This window comes from Carettochelys insculpta, chromosome 4 (assembly GCF_033958435.1).
Source record: "Carettochelys insculpta isolate YL-2023 chromosome 4, ASM3395843v1, whole genome shotgun sequence".
NCBI lineage: Eukaryota > Metazoa > Chordata > Testudines > Carettochelyidae > Carettochelys > Carettochelys insculpta.
In genome coordinates this window covers 105,360,882-105,378,370 of record NC_134140.1, presented here as the reverse complement: position 1 = coordinate 105,378,370, position 17,489 = coordinate 105,360,882, and the positions used below count along the sequence as shown (strand labels likewise).

General features: G+C 41.5%; 1 protein-coding gene across 2 annotated transcripts in view; it reads left to right on the top strand.

Moving 5' to 3' along the window:
• Nucleotides 1–17,489, top strand: part of UGT8 (UDP glycosyltransferase 8) — a 92,797-nt gene that overhangs the window by 24,405 nt on the left and 50,903 nt on the right. For both annotated transcript variants that reach the window (XM_074991963.1, XM_074991961.1), the window contains exon 2: nt 11,385–12,208. In XM_074991963.1, coding sequence (XP_074848064.1) covers nt 11,387–12,208 — 822 coding nt within the window. In that variant the 5' untranslated portion in view covers nt 11,385–11,386. The remainder of the gene's footprint in view (nt 1–11,384; nt 12,209–17,489) is intronic.

Sequence of the window (17,489 nt, the reverse complement as noted above, 5' to 3'; positions counted from 1 at the left end):
TAGAATGTAAATCCTTGTTTATTTCTCAGTAAGAATATAACACTGTCATTAAATATGCATAATATTATGCTTGTTAACTGAAGTAGTTATTTAGTAATATTGGAATGTTTGTTTGTAGCCTTAGTAGCAGTTTCTAAAGGTTTATTTTCATTTTATTAGCTGCAATTTAGTTAATCATTGATTTTTATTATTGGTAGTTTTACGAAAGAACCGGTAATAGCTGTGTAGATGCCAAGACCAGAAGGGACCATTGTGTTTATGTAGTGTGACCACCTGGATAACACAGGCCAAAGAACCCCCTCACCGCTCTAAAATTTTGACTTTAAAATCAGGTTAGTTGCTCCCAAAGTTACTTATCTTTACTGTTTAAAAATTAAAGCCCTGTTTCCAGTCTAATTTGGTTAGGGTTCCACTTCCAGTGCTGGCATCATGTTAAACCTTTGTCTGCTAGACTGAAGAAATTATTATTAAGTATTTGTACTGCTTGTTGATACTTAGATATTTTAATCTCTTTGTTAAACTAAATAGATTGTGCTCTGTGAATATATCTCTATAAGGCAGGTGTTCTAATCATTCTTGTGGCTATTCTCTGAATCCTTTCCAGTTTATCAATGTCCTTCTTAAATTGTAGACAACAGACTCCGATACAATATTCCAGAAATACTGTGCCCCCCAATTTTGTGTCCTTTGGAAATTTAATTAGTGATGATCTTATGTTTTCTTCCAGATTATTGATAAGAATGTTAAATAGTGTAGTGTAAAGAACAGATCCGCGCAGGCCCCTGTTAGAAACAAACACAACCAATGATTCTGAATTTACAGTTGTGTTTTGAAATCTTATTAGACAGCTTTTAATCCATTTAATGTATGCCATGGTGATTTTGTATCATTTTCAGTTTTTACTAAAAATGCTGTGTGGTACCAGATGAACAGTCTAAGTCAGAAGTCTGAGTATATTACAGTTCATCAGCACTATTGCCTTTATCAACCAAACCCATAAAACGAATAAGTTTGATGAGATTTCTTTTCTCTACACTAGTGTTGATTGATATTAATTACATTACCCTCTTAATTCTTCAAGTCCCAAATCAGCTGTTCTGTTATTTTGCCAAGGATCAAAGTCAGACTTACAGAGCTATAATTACCTGAATCACTCTATTTATCCTGCTAAGACATTAACTTTCTTCCTCTCTGAAACTTACCCGGAGTTATAAGACTGGTTGAAAATCAACATTAGTTGTCCAGTTAGGTACTTTGTCAGCTCTTTTAAAATTCTTGGATAGGCATTACTAGGCCATGCTTATTTAAAAACGTCTGACTTTAGTAATTACTGACTTAGTACTACTAGGCTATGTCTACACTAGAAGCATCTGTCGACAGAAGTCACTGTCAACATGGAAATCTCAACAGAACCACTGTCAACAAACTGCCGCAATACACAACTTGCTCTGTCGACAGGGAGCTGCCAGACTGCGTTGCCCTTTGGTGACATAAAGTGGAATGGCACCTCAGCAAGCAGGGATGCCTGACCGGAAGCCCTCTCTGTCGACAGAGGCCATGGCTACATTAGACTTCGCCTTTGGAAGGGACATGCTAATAAGCCACGAAGGCAGATGCTAATAAGGTGCCACCATGACTATGAAGTGCCTCATTTGCATAATGGCAGCTGTGTGCATTTCAAAAGTGCTGGTTTTGAAGTGCACACAGCCCGTGTAGATGGGGGCCTTTCGAAAGGACCCCTCCAGATTTTGAAAGCCCCTTCTTCCCAGAATCAAATGGGAAGAAGGGGCGTTCAAAGTCAGGGGGCTTGTTTCAAAAGGCCCCCAGCTATACAGGTGGCGTGTGTTTTGAAACTGGCACTTTCAAAGCACATGTGGCCACCATTATGCTAATGAGGCAATGCATATTCATGGTAGCACCTTATTAGCAACTGCCAAAGTGGCTCATTACCATGCCCCCTCTGAAAGGAGGCTGTAGTGTGGCCACAGCCCTAGAGTGTAAAGAGTTTTATCACAAAATGGGATTATACCTTCCTTCCAATGCAGAACAGAGCTATTTAATGAATACTTTTGTAATTTCTGCATTATTATTGGTAATTCTGTCATTAATGAGCCAATACTTTTGGCAGGATTCTTTTTGTTCCTTGTGTTCTTATACTCTAAGGCCAGGGCTACGCTAGCCCCCGCTCTTTCAAAAGGGGGATGCTATTGAGTCATGCATATGCAGCATCTCATTAGCATAATGGTGGCCGCAGGCATTTCGAAAGTGTCGCTTTCAAAATACATGCCGCCGGTGTAGACGGGGGCCCTTTGAAAGGACCCCCTGGATTTCAAAAGCCCCTTCTTCCCAAAGCCAAATGGGTAGAAGGGGCTTTTGAAATCTGATGGTCCTTTCTAAAGGTCCCCGTCTACACCGGTGGTGCATGTTTCAAAAGCGGCACTTTCGAAGAGCGCACATCCACCATTATGCTAATAAGGCACTGCATATGCATAGCAGCACCTCATTAGCATCTGCCAAAGTGGCTCATTAGCATCCCCTTTTTGAAAGAGGGGTGTTAGTGTAGCCACGGACTAATTGTCCTTAATTCTCTGGGTTCTCCTTATCTTCCTTTATGTCCCTGTTTAGGTTTCTACAATTCTTAACTTCTACTTTATGTTCATTACCGACCATTTCTCCAATGTTCCATTCAGAGTGTATAAATATTTAAATTATTATTGCTACCATCATAGGAGCTGATTCTCTCTCTCTCTCGTTTTTTTTTGCCAATGGATGCTTTTGAGGAGGTGTATGTATTTGGGGGCAGAGGAGGTTCTGTTGGTTTTGGTGGGAGGCTATTTTCAGCATATTTATATACTTTCCTATTTTATTTATTAACAGTAAAAAACATAGACATTTAAATACATTGTTATGAATTACATAATTACATTATCACAAATTACAATGTATTCAAATCATTGTAATCACCTACAAGCTGCCTTTACTAACATCCTAGTTTAAAGACTATTTCTGGAGGATAGAAAGCTGGTCTGGATGTTCTGGGGGGCCCTCTGTCAACAGACAGGGTTTCAGGGATACTGGGCAGTCCTGTCCACTGTGCTTCTGGCTGGCCATTTTGTTGGACTACACAGGGACAAAATTCGGGGAAAACCCTCTCTTCTGACACATCCCTTCTTCCTAATGGAACGAGGATGACCAAAATGTCGGTAGAAGGCTCCAAGAGCAGTAGACTTGTGTTGGGAGATCTCTGGGCTCCTGACCAAGGCCTGCAATCTAGACATAACATAAGTGTACCATTTTATGAATTCAATAAAAATCCTATTCCTATCCAAATATGCAAAATGAATGCATCAAATGGTGTCAGAAGCATACAAAAACCTCCCATATTTGCATAATGAAACTTTTGCTAAAAAAAAAAAAGTTCAGAGAATTATTGAAGCCTGATAACGAGGAACAATGAATGTCAGTGGGCTCACTCCAGAACATTATTCCAGCCATCTGCTTTTCCCAAGTAGTGCTCACATGAGAGCAAGTAGTTGATACCATCTTCAGGTTAGAAATCTGTAGCCTTCTCAGTAAGATCTCTATTGCTCATCCCTTGTTATGACAAGTCCATGATTATCATTAGATTCTACTCCAGAGCTGTGTCAATGAATGTTGTCACAAGAAGAAGCGTCTTTGTCTTAGTACACTGGAGATTTTGCTTTTCCCACACCTAGACAAAAAACAAACAAACAAAAAAATCCCCCAAAAATTAATTGATGGCAACTGCTGCCTTGCATAGTGCAAGATTTTCTTTAGGCTCTTAAATCAAAGCTGTGATTCAGAACTCATTAACTTAAAAAAAAGATTAAATTATAGGAATCACAATTTCCTTCAAACCTAGAGCTGTGATGGGTATCTGATGAATGAATTACCAAGATATCCTCCAGAGAGAGGCAATGGCCCAGGTGATGCAGGGGAGTCAGATTCAGAGAGGAGTACTAGAGTTCTTGAGCACTGGAAACAAAAGTGTTTTGGCATAACTTGCCTTATGGACAAGACTCTCCTCAAGGACTGGGAGAAAACTGCTTTTTGGAAAAGGAGTAAAAACTGACCAAATACAAGTGGGAATTAGAAATCTCAAGGGAAGAGTGCGTATCAGATCTCATTCTGCTTTGTTGAGTAAAAAAATCTAACAAAATCCTAACGTCAACACCCACCAAAGACTCCAATAGGGAAGTTTAATGAAATTTACTTTTATACTATGTACTTTTTCTCCCATGCCACAGAAAACTTATGAATTTATCTATAATTCAGAAATCTACTAGTGTGAGCACTCCTCTTTGAGCTCACCAAGGTCCCACTGTGCAAGTGCAAGACCACGGCAGGCAAATGTACCCGTGCCTAAATTACCAGGATTGCTCCTGAGAAGCCAACAAAACTTTGACATATTTCACTGTTCATGCTGCACTTACATAAGTTTATAATCAACACTGACAAACACACCTTCTCTTACACAGTGAACTGCTGATCTTGCAGTTAACAAAGGATACAGTAACCCTGCCATGGGAATGATTTTTTGATCTTCAATCAGTGATTTCCCAACTGATAGCCAGTACCTTATGCAGACGTTTTTTTCTTTTTTTTGGTCAGGTCTGGGGCTCGAAAGAAAGTGAAATAATTCCTAGAGTGATAAGTAGAGCTGAAAATTTTGCAGATTTATGCAATAAAAATTTGTGTGCAGTAGGTTTATTGATGAAGATACGCTAATGACATGTTTAACAATACAGTTTCTTAAAACATACTCTCCCTTGCAAGCATATGTAAAGGTGCTCTAGGTCAGCTTCAGGAATAAATAATCAATGTGAGCTCTGTATCTGAATTAGATTGACTTTGACTCACCTCTTTGTGTAGTTTATTTAGTTAGTTCTATTGTATTGGCAGAAAATGGGAAGAAAAGTTTTTTTTTTTAAAAATACCTTAACTGTTCCTCTTCAGCACCAATGTTCATAATATTTATATGTAAATATAAATCTGGTATATCTGATTTTAAAGTGATACTCTGAAGTGTTTTTACAGTTTTTAAATTAAATAGTTATAATACACAATATAATTAAATTGTTTAGATGCTTTCAAATAAAAGTGTAGTCTGTGGCTTTCACATATACAGTGGAGCTGAAAGGCACTCTCTGAGCCCAAACGAACTTAAGGGAGTCTTTTCAAAACTTGAATTAAAAATGGATCCAGCTTAATTGATTTGATAAAAGTTTGCATGTATATTATGGGCATGGCAGATCTAGATTCAAACCATGTTTTAAAAATTGCTCTAGAGTTTAGCAATGGAGCCAGATGATATAACTCGGTATATTTCTATAAAGTCAGTGAAGCTACACCATTGTACAGCAGCTGATCAAAAAAGGCAAACTGTGCTTAATATGGGTGAGCAGGAACTGCCACCAAATCTTTTTTTCAGATGGTTACACTAACTGGGGGCATGTAAACAAGCCTGATCAGTGACTAGCAATGCAGTTTTGTGCTGCATATGCAGCACCTCATTAGCATAATTCCTGTCATGTGAACTTTGAAGTTGCTAATTGTGAAGTGCCAGCAAGCCGTGTAGCCACAGACACTTCGAATTATCCAACAACTTCAAAGTGCCCTTATTCCCAAAAGATTTTGAGAGTAAGTGAACTTTGAAGTTGCACTGGTACTGAAGTGCCCATGGCTACACAGCTTGCCGGTGCTTCGAAGTTAGCAACTTCGAAGTTAGCATGGTGGGAATTATGCTAATGAGGTACCGCATATGCAACACAGCACCTCACTGCTATTCTTCAATCTGGCTCATTTACGTGTCCCCTATCAAGGACAGGGCTAGTGTAGGTGAGCCCACTGTGTTTAAAACTCACTTGACATGGAACTTTCACTTTTTCCATGAAGCATAAAACTGCATCTAACCTCTGTTTTCAGAATTCAATCATTTTATTTGCTTTGCTTCTGTACAAGAATCAATGATATTTAAGCAGTGCAATCAATAGGTTTTTCCTGTAAATTCGTGTTTGTTCTAGCTGGAAGGTGGCGTAGCAGCAATATGCAAAATATTCCAGATGTTAATACACAAATAGTGTTTAAAATTTCTAGGTGACAGACTGGTGGACAATTCAGATCACATGGGAACAGTTTAACAAGATCTCAAATTTGAGGCATAAAAATAACAGTCAGTTGTATATCACTCTCTTTCTATGAAGCAGAGTGAGACTCAATTTTTATTTAATCTGTGAGGCCAAAGTCCCTTAGCAAGGAAAAATGTCAACAAGCTGTTTTTATGGTGTATATTGCGAGACAGTATGTTGTGTGTATTTGCTTTTTTAATCTACAAGAAACATGAGGAAAAGATAAATTGCCTTAATATTCCATTCCTAAAGCAGTTATTGCAGTTGACTCACTTTTCTTTTTTTTACATTTGTTTCTATAATTGAATATTAGAAAATATCTTATGTGTTCTGTTCTTTGCTGGTGGTACATATTGAGTCTCTTTTCCTTTCAAGGAAAACCTAAACCTATGGCAGGTGCATCCCAGAGGTAATATTTGGATTCAAAAGCTGAATGGGTAGCAATTGTAACACGTCCAAAGACGCCCAGCCCCTTGGCCTAGGGCGGGCGGCAGCAAAAGGGGTTAGAGCACCAGCCCGTACTCAGTTCGGGTGGTCAGCGGCTCACCGCTACAACACCATACAGGCCCCAGCCCTCAACCTGGGGCGGGGCCGCAGTTCACGGGTGATAGTACAGTTCTAGGCCCGGCCCTCAGTTCAGGGTAGGGCAGCAGTCCCCAAGTACTAGCACAGTTCTGGGCCCAGCCCTCAGTTTGGGGCGGGGCAGAAACACAAGGTTTAAACACAAGCCCAGCCCCAGTTTGGGGCGGGGCAGCAACACAAGGTGTAACCACAGGCCCAGCCCTCAGTTTGGGGCGGGGCAGCAACCCAAGGGTTTAAACACAGGCCCAGCCCTCAGTTTGGGGCGGGGCAGCAACACAAGGGTTTAAGTGCAGGCCCAGCACAGGCTGGCCCTGTCAAGGAAGGGGGGGTAGGGGGTCACAGGCCCTCCCACTCCACTGCGACCCGGCCCGGGGCCCTGGGTGTCGCTCACACGCAACCCCGGCAGTGGGGATCCAGACCGCAACACACTGCCATTGGTTCGTGTGCGTCGTTCCCCGGGCCACTTCCTACCTCACCCTCTGCTGGCGGAAGGTCCCAGTCCATCTGGTCGAGGGGTCCCCCTAGGTCAGTCTCCTCCGGGTCATCCACCTTCGGGGGCTCCGGCCAGTCGTCCATAACAACGTCGTTAGGGTAGTCGGGCGGTGGTAATACAGGAGACGCAAGGCGATCCTGGGTCTGAGTGCTGTAAGGATCCACCGGGACTCTGGGGCAGCCCGCTCCGGGGGCCTCTTCCAAGGCGGGGGGTCTCCGCCGGCGGGAAGGTCCTGGTAGGTCTGGGAAGTCCGGGTAGTCCCCTTGGGGCATATGGACCCGGGATTGCTTGGAGCCTCTGGGGACCTGCTCCTCTGGCCTGGCCGGGCGGCCGCAGGCCCTCTCCCTTTGGTGCCGAGGAGCTCGTGCAGGCACGTCCTCCCTGCCCGGAGGCCCAGGCCCGAATGGCTCCTGAGTCGCGCCTTTGGCTCTTCTAGCCCTTGGCCCCGCCCTCTGAGGGGCGGGCCTCTGGTCTCCTGGCTCCAGCCCCGCCCACCAGGGCCTCTGCATAGTCTCCCCTGCCTCCGGGTCTGCAGGAGGCCATACTGACTCACTACACAATACAAAGCTTATATTCCACCCACATCTTTCAAATAGTGCTTAAATCATACATAGGTAGTGCACAAGCCTTGTGCTAGTCCTGATTGTGCTGGAAATTACTTGCTGTTCACAACTTTGGAAAATCAGGGCACTTATTTAGATGTAAGCAGGGAGAATTGGGATGCTTTTCTTGACACACAGCCTCTTATTTAGCAGTCCTATAACACACTAAAGACTAACAATATTTTATTAGGTGATGACCTTTTTGTGGGACAGACCCACTTCTTTCGGGTCTGTCCCGTGAAAGCTCATCACCTAATTATTTTGTTAGTCTTCAAAGTGCTATGGGACTGCTTTTGTGTTTTGTGAAGGTACAGACTAACACAGCGACCTCTCTGACTATTCTTCCTCTTATTTAGTGACCCAAAGGCATCGCTGTCTTATTCTGTGGACATTAAAAAAATAAATCAGCCTGTGTTAAGGGAATTATAAGATTATTCAATGTTAAGCATTCAGAAGCCAGGAGACAAAGACTCGATTTGGTGCATTAATTTTTTCTCCTGTGAATGTGTACTAAGATACAAGGACAGATGCTCTTCTATGTTTGAAATTCTCCTTGGAATGGGGAGTATGGAATGCCGTGAATCAGCCTGCACTGCTCCCTTGTGCTAGTAGAGAATCAATAGTGTGGAGTGGCACACCCTCTTTCTGTCCTTCCCCAATTGTGACAGCTTCTTTATAATTTCCCCTTATCTCCTGCAGATGTGAGAAACCAGGGCTGGTTTTCTGCGTGCAAGAAACTTGTTTGTCGTGCAGGAATTTTCTGTTGGTGGTTTATAGCCAGAATCTGGCCCCTTTCTTCCATATGACGTTTATGGGACCTAAGCATGTACTTAAATGCTGACCTGTGTAACTTAAGCCCATGTTTACAGACCTACTACACACAAGTGTAATTGTTATATTTGCTTGACATTTTCACGAACATGCAGAGTTGAAATGTGTTGAACCATGACCTGCAGTAGCAATGCAAACATGCACATCTCAACTCCCTGTGATGCAAATGTCAAACAAGTATAACACTTGTACTGATGTGCAATGTGCAACTTTCCAAGTCTAAGAATTCAGTCTTAAAAAACCAGTTTTGCTGCAATTCTCACAGGTACTTCCACTTCAGGGATGGTTACTGTTTGGACTATAACATTTTAAAATATAAATATTTTTATATATAATTTGTTTTGGCATCCTCCATCTACTGAGAAATCTTGAACCATTTTGTATCAAAATAGAAAATCACCCTCAGCAGAGGCTAGGCCTGGAAAATGTAGGTGGAAGTTTTTTGAAGGCTGCGAGCAACTGTGCAGTGGGTTTACAATGTGAGCTTACACTAGAAACATGTAACCCACAGACCTTCTGGGTGTGGCATATTGTCCCATCTAGGTGTGACCAAGACCACTTACAGACAGAATGCGGGTATGTCTACACTTACTGGGCGAACAGGTCAATCTCCTGGAGTTCAGTTTCACGCATCTGATAAAGACACACAAAATCAGTGTCTCTGGGGTCTGCAGTCGACCCCCTGTACTTCTGCTCTTGTGAGGAGTAAGGGAGTTGATGGGAGAAACACTCCCATCAACCTCCCTCAGTGAGGACAGACCTTACAATCAACTGCAAATATGTCGATTCTAGCTATGCAATTGCCATAGCTAGAATTGCATATCTGCAGTCAACTATAAGGTCTAGGATAGACCACATCTGAGTCTGCTTTACAGCCTTAGCTAACTGGCAATTGCCTTTTTAGCTTATGCAGTAGAGGCTCAGACACTAAGCTCCAAATGTCCCAGGTATGATTTTTGCCCACAGATGACCAGAGGTACTTCTGCTCTTATGATAATGAGTGCAAATCCCAAAATTCACAATCACAGTGGTTGGAATTCTCAGCTGAGAGAGTGAGGAGTGCGTTGGCAGAGATGGTAGTTCTCGATCAGTGAGGGCAACTTAGGCTAGTGGGTGAGCTGCCTGCCTGGCCCTCCTTCATCTTAGTGGGCTGCAAGAGTGTTGTAACCAAGACAGTGTCTGGAGACAGAGTAGTTTTGCTACCTGCGCCTTTGCACCTAGCATTTGTGGGGAGAGCCAACTCAAACACAGAAGCTGTTTGATTGCATTCAGAGTGTTCTCACAATGTTGTGTGCAGTTAGCAGACACCTCACTTCATGTGCCCTTGCTTTGTGACACTTTTGTAATACTGGTAGGAAAAACTACTATGTGGATGAAAAAGACAGCAGAATTTGGCAACCTGTGCATTGGCTACAGTAAACAAAACATCTTAGGAGCCATACACAGAACCCTGATGGGCCACATGTGGCTTTCAAGCTGCAGGTTGCCCACCAGTGTTTTGGATATAGGGCTGAGGCATGTTTGTACAGAAGGATGTAGTGTTACTTCACAAGTTGTGCCTGTTACATGAACAAAAGAGTTTGGCTTGTAGGACTTTGCGTCCTTATGAATACTAGATTCCATCACCTTCTTCCCCCTCAAAAAACAAACAAACAAACAAAAAACCTTAGGGTTACCCGTTTTTTTTTGGTTTTTTTAAGGCCATTAAGAATACACCTATGCAGCAGTATTATTCCAAATAACACATCCATACACAAAATTTTCAAAATAGCATACAGCAATTTCAAAATAGCATTTCTGGGTCCCGTCGTGCAATTTTGAAATAGTGCCTTTGGAGCCCATTATGGCTATTTAAAAAATAGTGCTATTCTGAGTCTTAACAGCACCTCTTTTGAAATACTGTTTGAAACAGGCATTATTGCTCATGGAGTGAGGTTTTCTGGAGTCAAAAAAATGCACCCACTATTTTGAATTTATTTTGAAATAGCATGTGCATCTTTTAGACACTATCAAAGTTACTTTGAAATAATTGCTTTTATTCTGAAATAATTAGATCATGTAGATGTAGCCTAAGTTCTTGTTTCCCTTTGCTGTCAGATAGCATGTGTAATTCAGAAGCTATGCATACAGTACCTTGTAGGAGGCACCAGCTGTAATGTCCTCATCAGCTATTGTATAATATAGGGGCTGTATCAATATCTGAAGAAATTGCTTACTCACCTGTATAACAAGATGGAAGGAGAGAAGGGAAAAGGGAGAGAGAAAAAATTAAAGTCTAACAAGAAACTAAACATAACTGGTTTTTTTTGTTTTCTAAGTGGCTATCATGCTCTCAGGGAATGGTACCAGAAAGATTGTGGGATAAAATGATTCCAAAAGTGGTCATGGCAAACAGTTGGTACTGTGGTCCAGCAATATTTGGCTTTCAAACTGTAAACTATGGTTCGGGACCCCCAAAAGGGTCACAACCCCGTTTTAATGGAGTCACCAGGGCCAGTGTTAGACTTGCTGGGACCCAGGGTTGAAGCAGAAGCCTCCATCCTCACCTGGAGCAGTAGATCTTGGTCTGTGGCCCCTGGGACTTGGGCTCTGACCCCCACCCAGGGGTAATGTATTAACTTTATTGTCAGAATGGGGGTCATGGTATGATGACATTTGAGAACCCCAATCTAAACAACAAGTAGGACTGAAATCTGTTGAAATAATTTTTTCCTTTTGTCATTTCAGCTATGAAGTCTTACACTCCAGTTTTCATTCTCCTGTGGGGCACTGTCGGGATAGCAAGGGCTGCCAAAATTGTTGTTGTGCCGCCAATTATGTTTGAGAGCCATCTGTATATTTTCAAGGCCCTGGCCTCAGCCTTGCATGAGCAAGGTCATCAGACAGTGTTTCTCCTCTCCGAGGGCAGACACATCCCTCCATCTAATCATTATAGGCTCCAACGTTACCCAGGGATCTTTAATAGCAGCACTGCAGATGATTTTCTTCAGTCCAAAATGAGGAGTATTTTCTCTGGAAGACTGACAGCACTGGAATTGTTTGACATCCTGAATCATTATTCGGAGAACTGTGACATGATTGTGGGCAACCAGAACTTAATGCATGACTTGAAACAGGAGAAATTCGACCTACTGCTAGTGGATCCTAATGAGATGTGTGGGTTTGTTATAGCTCACCTTTTGGGCGTTAAATACGCTGTTTTTTCCACTGGCCTTTGGTATCCAGCGGAAGTAGGTGCTCCAGCTCCTTTATCTTATGTTCCAGAATTTAACTCGCTTCTCACAGATCATATGAACTTTCTAGAGAGGATTAAAAACACTGTTGTTTATCTGGTTTCAAGATTTGGCGTCAATTTTTTGGTTCTGCCAAAATATGAAACGATAATGCAGAAATACAAGGTGCTACCAGAGCGGTCGATGTATGATTTGGTACATGACTCCAGCCTGTGGATGCTGTGTACTGATATAGCACTTGAGTTTCCAAGACCCACACTACCAAATGTTGTTTATGTGGGAGGAATCCTCACCAAACCGGCCAGTCCTCTACCAGAAGTAAGGTTTACTGAGCTTTATGGTAATTTTTGTAATATCTACAATGACAGTTATTTCTTAATAAATTTAAAATCTATTTATGTTAAATGGTGACCTAATATCTTCAAAATTTAAAACTGCTTTTGTTGTGTTAAATACACAGCCAAAGTAACTGAAAATGGTTTGTACATAGAAACTCAGAATATAAAAGCTGTTTTTTCATATAGTTGTTCTCCACCTTTCTTACACTTGTTCCTGAGTTAGATGTTTCATGATCCGGCAGAGGGACCACAATGTATGATAGCTTGGCTGTTAGCAGTGAAGTCCTAAGTGCAAATGAATGCAGCTGAGAGATAAATGTGATTTGATGGATAATTTTACAGAGAGATTTCACTAATATCTTGTCTCTGATTCCCAATTTCATGATGCTTTGATTATTGCTTTCTGATAGTGAGGTGAATAGAGGATGTCCTGATGGCTTTTTTAAATGAATCAGAAGTTTGTATCATGACAGTGTGTAGATAACCAAATAAATGAGATTTGGCATCAGAGAAAAAGTTTAAAGTCTGAATAAAATACAGCCATAAAGCCCCTAAAATTAAACTTCATACAGAACCAGTGCCAATGCTAGAGCAAGCATAATTTTTAGCAATCTGAGCACAGTGACCTGAGAGTTCATACTTAAATTTAATTTCTTGAGTGCATCATGTGCTCTTGATACACGATATCTAGGAATGTCTCTGTTCAGGAACACCACGATGACTGAAAGGCAGAACAGTATTTTTCAATGAGCTGTTTGTATAATTTACATATGCATTGTCACTTGTGGTTCAGGACGAATCTCTTCAATTAATCGATTCTGCTGGAGAAAATATAGGACACTGGAAGGATTCAGAATTGCAGTAGGGGAATTTAGTGTTCCTGTTACCATCCCAATTTGCTACTGCTATGGAGCTAGTATATGTAAAGTTGGGACTACAGCAAAGGTAACTTAATCAGAGATTTCTAGATTGAAAAAAGAGGTGTATATAATTGATAAGATTCTGTGTAATAATATCTATGTATCAAACAAACCATAATTATTGGATATTGTAAAAAACTAATGAAACAAGACATATTTTTTAATATTCTTTACACGTTCACACAGGTAAACTATTTTAACATTTCATATGACTGATTTAAAGGGCCAATTTGCTCTCTATTAGTAACTGCTAATGTATTCAAAGATTAAGAGGGGGTTAAAAAGCCTTTAGATTGTGAGCTGTATAGGATTCATAAGATAGGCAATCAGCTGAAAAGAGGGCAAGACACTTTGATGTCATGACCCATGTTTTTGCAAAATATCTATAACATATAGTCCACTGTAAGAACTTGGAAACCTAAATTAAAGGTCCTAAGTCCTCTGGTGCAACCAAGATACATTCAGAGCAACAACATAAAGGCTGTGGCCACACTTGGCCAAAACTTCGAAATGGCCATGCCAATTCCGAAGATTACTAATGAGGCGCTGAATTGAATATTCAGTGCCTCGTTAGCATTAGGACACTTCCAGCCACGGTGCTTCGAAAGCTCCACTTTCAACTGCTCGTGGCTCGGCATGACTACATGGTCCTTTTTCAAAGGACCCCACACCTTTTGATACCCCCTTATTCCCCTCTGCTGAGAGGAATAAGGAGATTTTCAAAGGTGCGGGGTCCTTTCGAAAAGGACCCCATGTAGCTGCGCCGAGCCGCGAGCATTTGAAAGCGGTGCTTTCGAAGTGCTGTGGCTGGAAGTGTCCTAAAGCTAATGAGGCGCTGCATATTCAATTCAGACTCCAACTGCGTGTCACTTTGTGTGGGGGGAGGGCTGCCGCTAGGCAAAGGTGAACCTCAGAAAAGAAGTTTCTCAGCTTCTCATATAAGCATGACCCCCACAGCTTAACTTTCATGTGGTGCAGTGGGGTGAGGGCTGGCACCAATGCAGAAAAAAAATCTCAGACTCTCCTGTTCTGTCTTGTGCAGGGAAGAAGCCTCCACACTGTGTTAGGGCTATTTTTTTCATGAGTAGATGCAATCATCACACTGATAATAAAGAAATGAATTCAAAATGGGCCTAGGTACCCACTTCAATTTCCTGGGTTTCCTAGTGCTGAATTCAAATTTGTGGGCTTCCTGTTACCTACTTTCTGTGCACCTGGAGAGCAGCGGAGATGGAAGCAGGCAGAGTAGACAGCCATGGGGCATTGTGGAATAAATTTGGGACACCTCTGGAGGCCAATAAAGTCGATGTAAATGATTGCTGTTTCCACACTAGCATTAATGTGACCTTTTAAATTTGAACTTGATGCTACTCCAACTTGCTTTGCAGATGTAATAATATTGACTTTAACATTACCTAAAATCGACCTAATGGCATTCACAGTGAAAACAGTGTCATTGTAAAATCAATCTAACTGCCTTAAAATTGACTTTATGATGTAGCGTAGACATAGCCTTAAGTCAGGTGAGTTTCACTGCATACCGTGCACTGCCTGAAAAAAGAATGTCAGTCATAGAGTGTACAATGGATGCGTAGGAAAAGCCGATGAAGGTATGAAATTTCATTCCACCATGAAAGGTAGAGGAGCAGACGTTTCTGAACAGTTGGCCACTTAAATTTTGAAACCATATTTATTTGAAATTATCACTGCTACATTTACGTTCTGTTATCCATTACTTCAATTTTTGTTAATCAGGATCCACCACTTCCAGAATGGCGAGATCTTTCTAAAATGTGGAGACAGTCCAAGATGGTGAGATCAAAAAAAAACAAGGAAGGTTGGTGGTGAACCCAATTACAAAGAAATCAAAAGTTACTTGTTGAGCAGTGAGTTCCCTGAGTGTGTCAAAGGAGTCAAGAATATTGGGATGAAGAATAATTTTATTCAACAAGCTGGAAGTTTCACAATAAGGAATGGGGAGCTCTGTTACCGGTAAAACAATATTATGAAACCGAAGAGACCCTTGGCAAATGATGCTTTAAAGATTATTAAGGACAAGGGAAAAAGATATGAACTACTGAAATGTGCTCTTGAAGGGTTAGAAACAACAAAACAGGCTAAGCCACTGGGAAGGCAGTTTGATTGCTATAAGAATGTTTGGAAGTTATTAGACTCAGGATTCTGATGGCAAAATATGAACAAGGATGTTAGAGAATATATTGCCACTTGTCAGCACTGGCAGAAAAGGGGCCACAAAAATGTGCAAGTCAGCTCCAGAGATTCACAGTGTACCTTGCCCAAATAAAGTATGGCGCCATGTAGGAGTAGATATTAGTTCTTTGCCAAAAAATCCAGAGGGCTATGTGTGTATTTGTGTTGTAGCACATTATTTTTCTAAATGGCTAGAGGCAAAGTCTCTACAGAATAAGAATGTCGAAGAGGTGGCACTTTTCCTTTACAAGCTGATTTGCAGATTTGTTTGGACCAAAATACAAATCAATGACTGGGGGCATGAATTCCATAAAGAAGTTTGAAAAATTTTACATCTTTTGAACAGGAGCAAAGCGGAGGGGTCACCAATGGTTACCACCCGCAGGCAAACGGCCTTGTAGAGCATGCAGATTGGACAATTCAGAGTGCTATGATGGCAGTGTTAGAAGGTGAACAAGAAGAATGGCCAAAGGTGCTAAGGGGAGTCTTGTTTTCATTCTGAACATCACAGCATAAGTCAACAGGTGTTACACCTTATGAACTTATATACCAGGAAGCCTGTGCTGCCTAGACAATGATGACAGTGAAGATTTAAATGATGAGATTCCAATGGATCATGGTTTAATTGAGTGGAGTTTAGATGCCAGTGATGTCCAAGATCACTTGGCCCACAGGAAGCTGGTACAAAAACTGTAGAGATGGAGGCCGCAAAGAACATTAAGGCACAAGAATGCCATAAGCAGCAAGAAGTCATTAAAACTGGTAAAAACGCGATCCTCTACAATGTGAAAAGGGCCAAGAGAAAGGGGGATGAAGGCCAGCTACCCTATCTGGGCCCTTATGCAGTCATGGAAAAAACTCACAGGGCTGGAAAACCTTAGTGAATGAGAGAGGCAATACACTGCAGAAGAAATATCAAGGCTCAAATCTAAAAGCCTCTTATGAGCACAAAATCCCTCCTAAGACAAGCTCACCATCATCAAACCCTGCAGACCCTGACGTATCATTCAGTGAGAACCATGCTGACATAGCCATCTTTCCCATGCCAGCTACTACTTGTGAAAAACCATCTCATCCTGCAAACACTGATGTCAGAATTACAGGTGAGAGTCATGCTGACAAGCCCCTGAGCTACTTGGCAAACTGCAGCCTGTAAAAAGCTGCCCGTTCCAATTCACTGATCAAACAAAGAGTTATGGAAGAAATCATCAAGTCTGAGTCCACCATATAATCTAGACTAGATTATTGGTGATGGCAGTTGCCTCTTTAGGGCTATAAGCAAAGAGATTGCATTGTCTGGAGACTACTACACTGTAGTCAGGGCTGCTGCTGTGACTGTGATGAAATCTCCTGAATATCAAGAAACTTTCAAAACTTTGGTCGCTCTTGCTGGGAGGAAGTACTTGCTCCAAAGCCAAATGAAGTGGGACAAATTCTGGGGAGCAGATGTTGAGCTCTTTGCTCTTGGCATAGTTCTTCAAACTCCCATCGCTGTCTATTTTCAGCCATCAGGAGTGTTGAGGAAGAACTGGTATATTTATAGACCAGCAAAGGAGAACATCAACAGATTTGAGACAAATTGTGCACGTGGAAAAGGAGCTTTGCATTTATTTATCCAATTCTGGGACTCATTTTGACCAGGTGCTGGGTGTTGCTAGTATTTAATCTCCTCTCTTTGTGCATTTTCTTGTGAAATAAATGAAAGTGATGAAGAGTGAGAACAGTCATTTCTTTGTGTTTTGTATTTTTCTTTGTAAATTTAGTGATTCTCACCGAATAGGCATGACAAACTATATAGTGAAAGCTACACAGATATGGCTGGCTACATAGTGATTTGGGCTCAGGTAAGTAGTACTATATAGTTCTGGGTGCCTTCAGTCATGAGGCACTATTTAGTGCAGTTGACCTGTAGTGCTCCATGACTGCCACACCTGAGAGCCTTATAGTTGGTTCCAGTGTCCAAATTTGTGTTTTTAAAATAGGCATTTGTATACCCGCTCTTTGAAAGTGCAGGTGTAGATCCTAATTTAGACACTTATATTTTGACAATTGTGTAGCTGTAGAAAATTCAGATGACAAGGTTTGTTTCATTAACTGGCAGAAAGGCAGTATAGTGAAACGAACTCATTT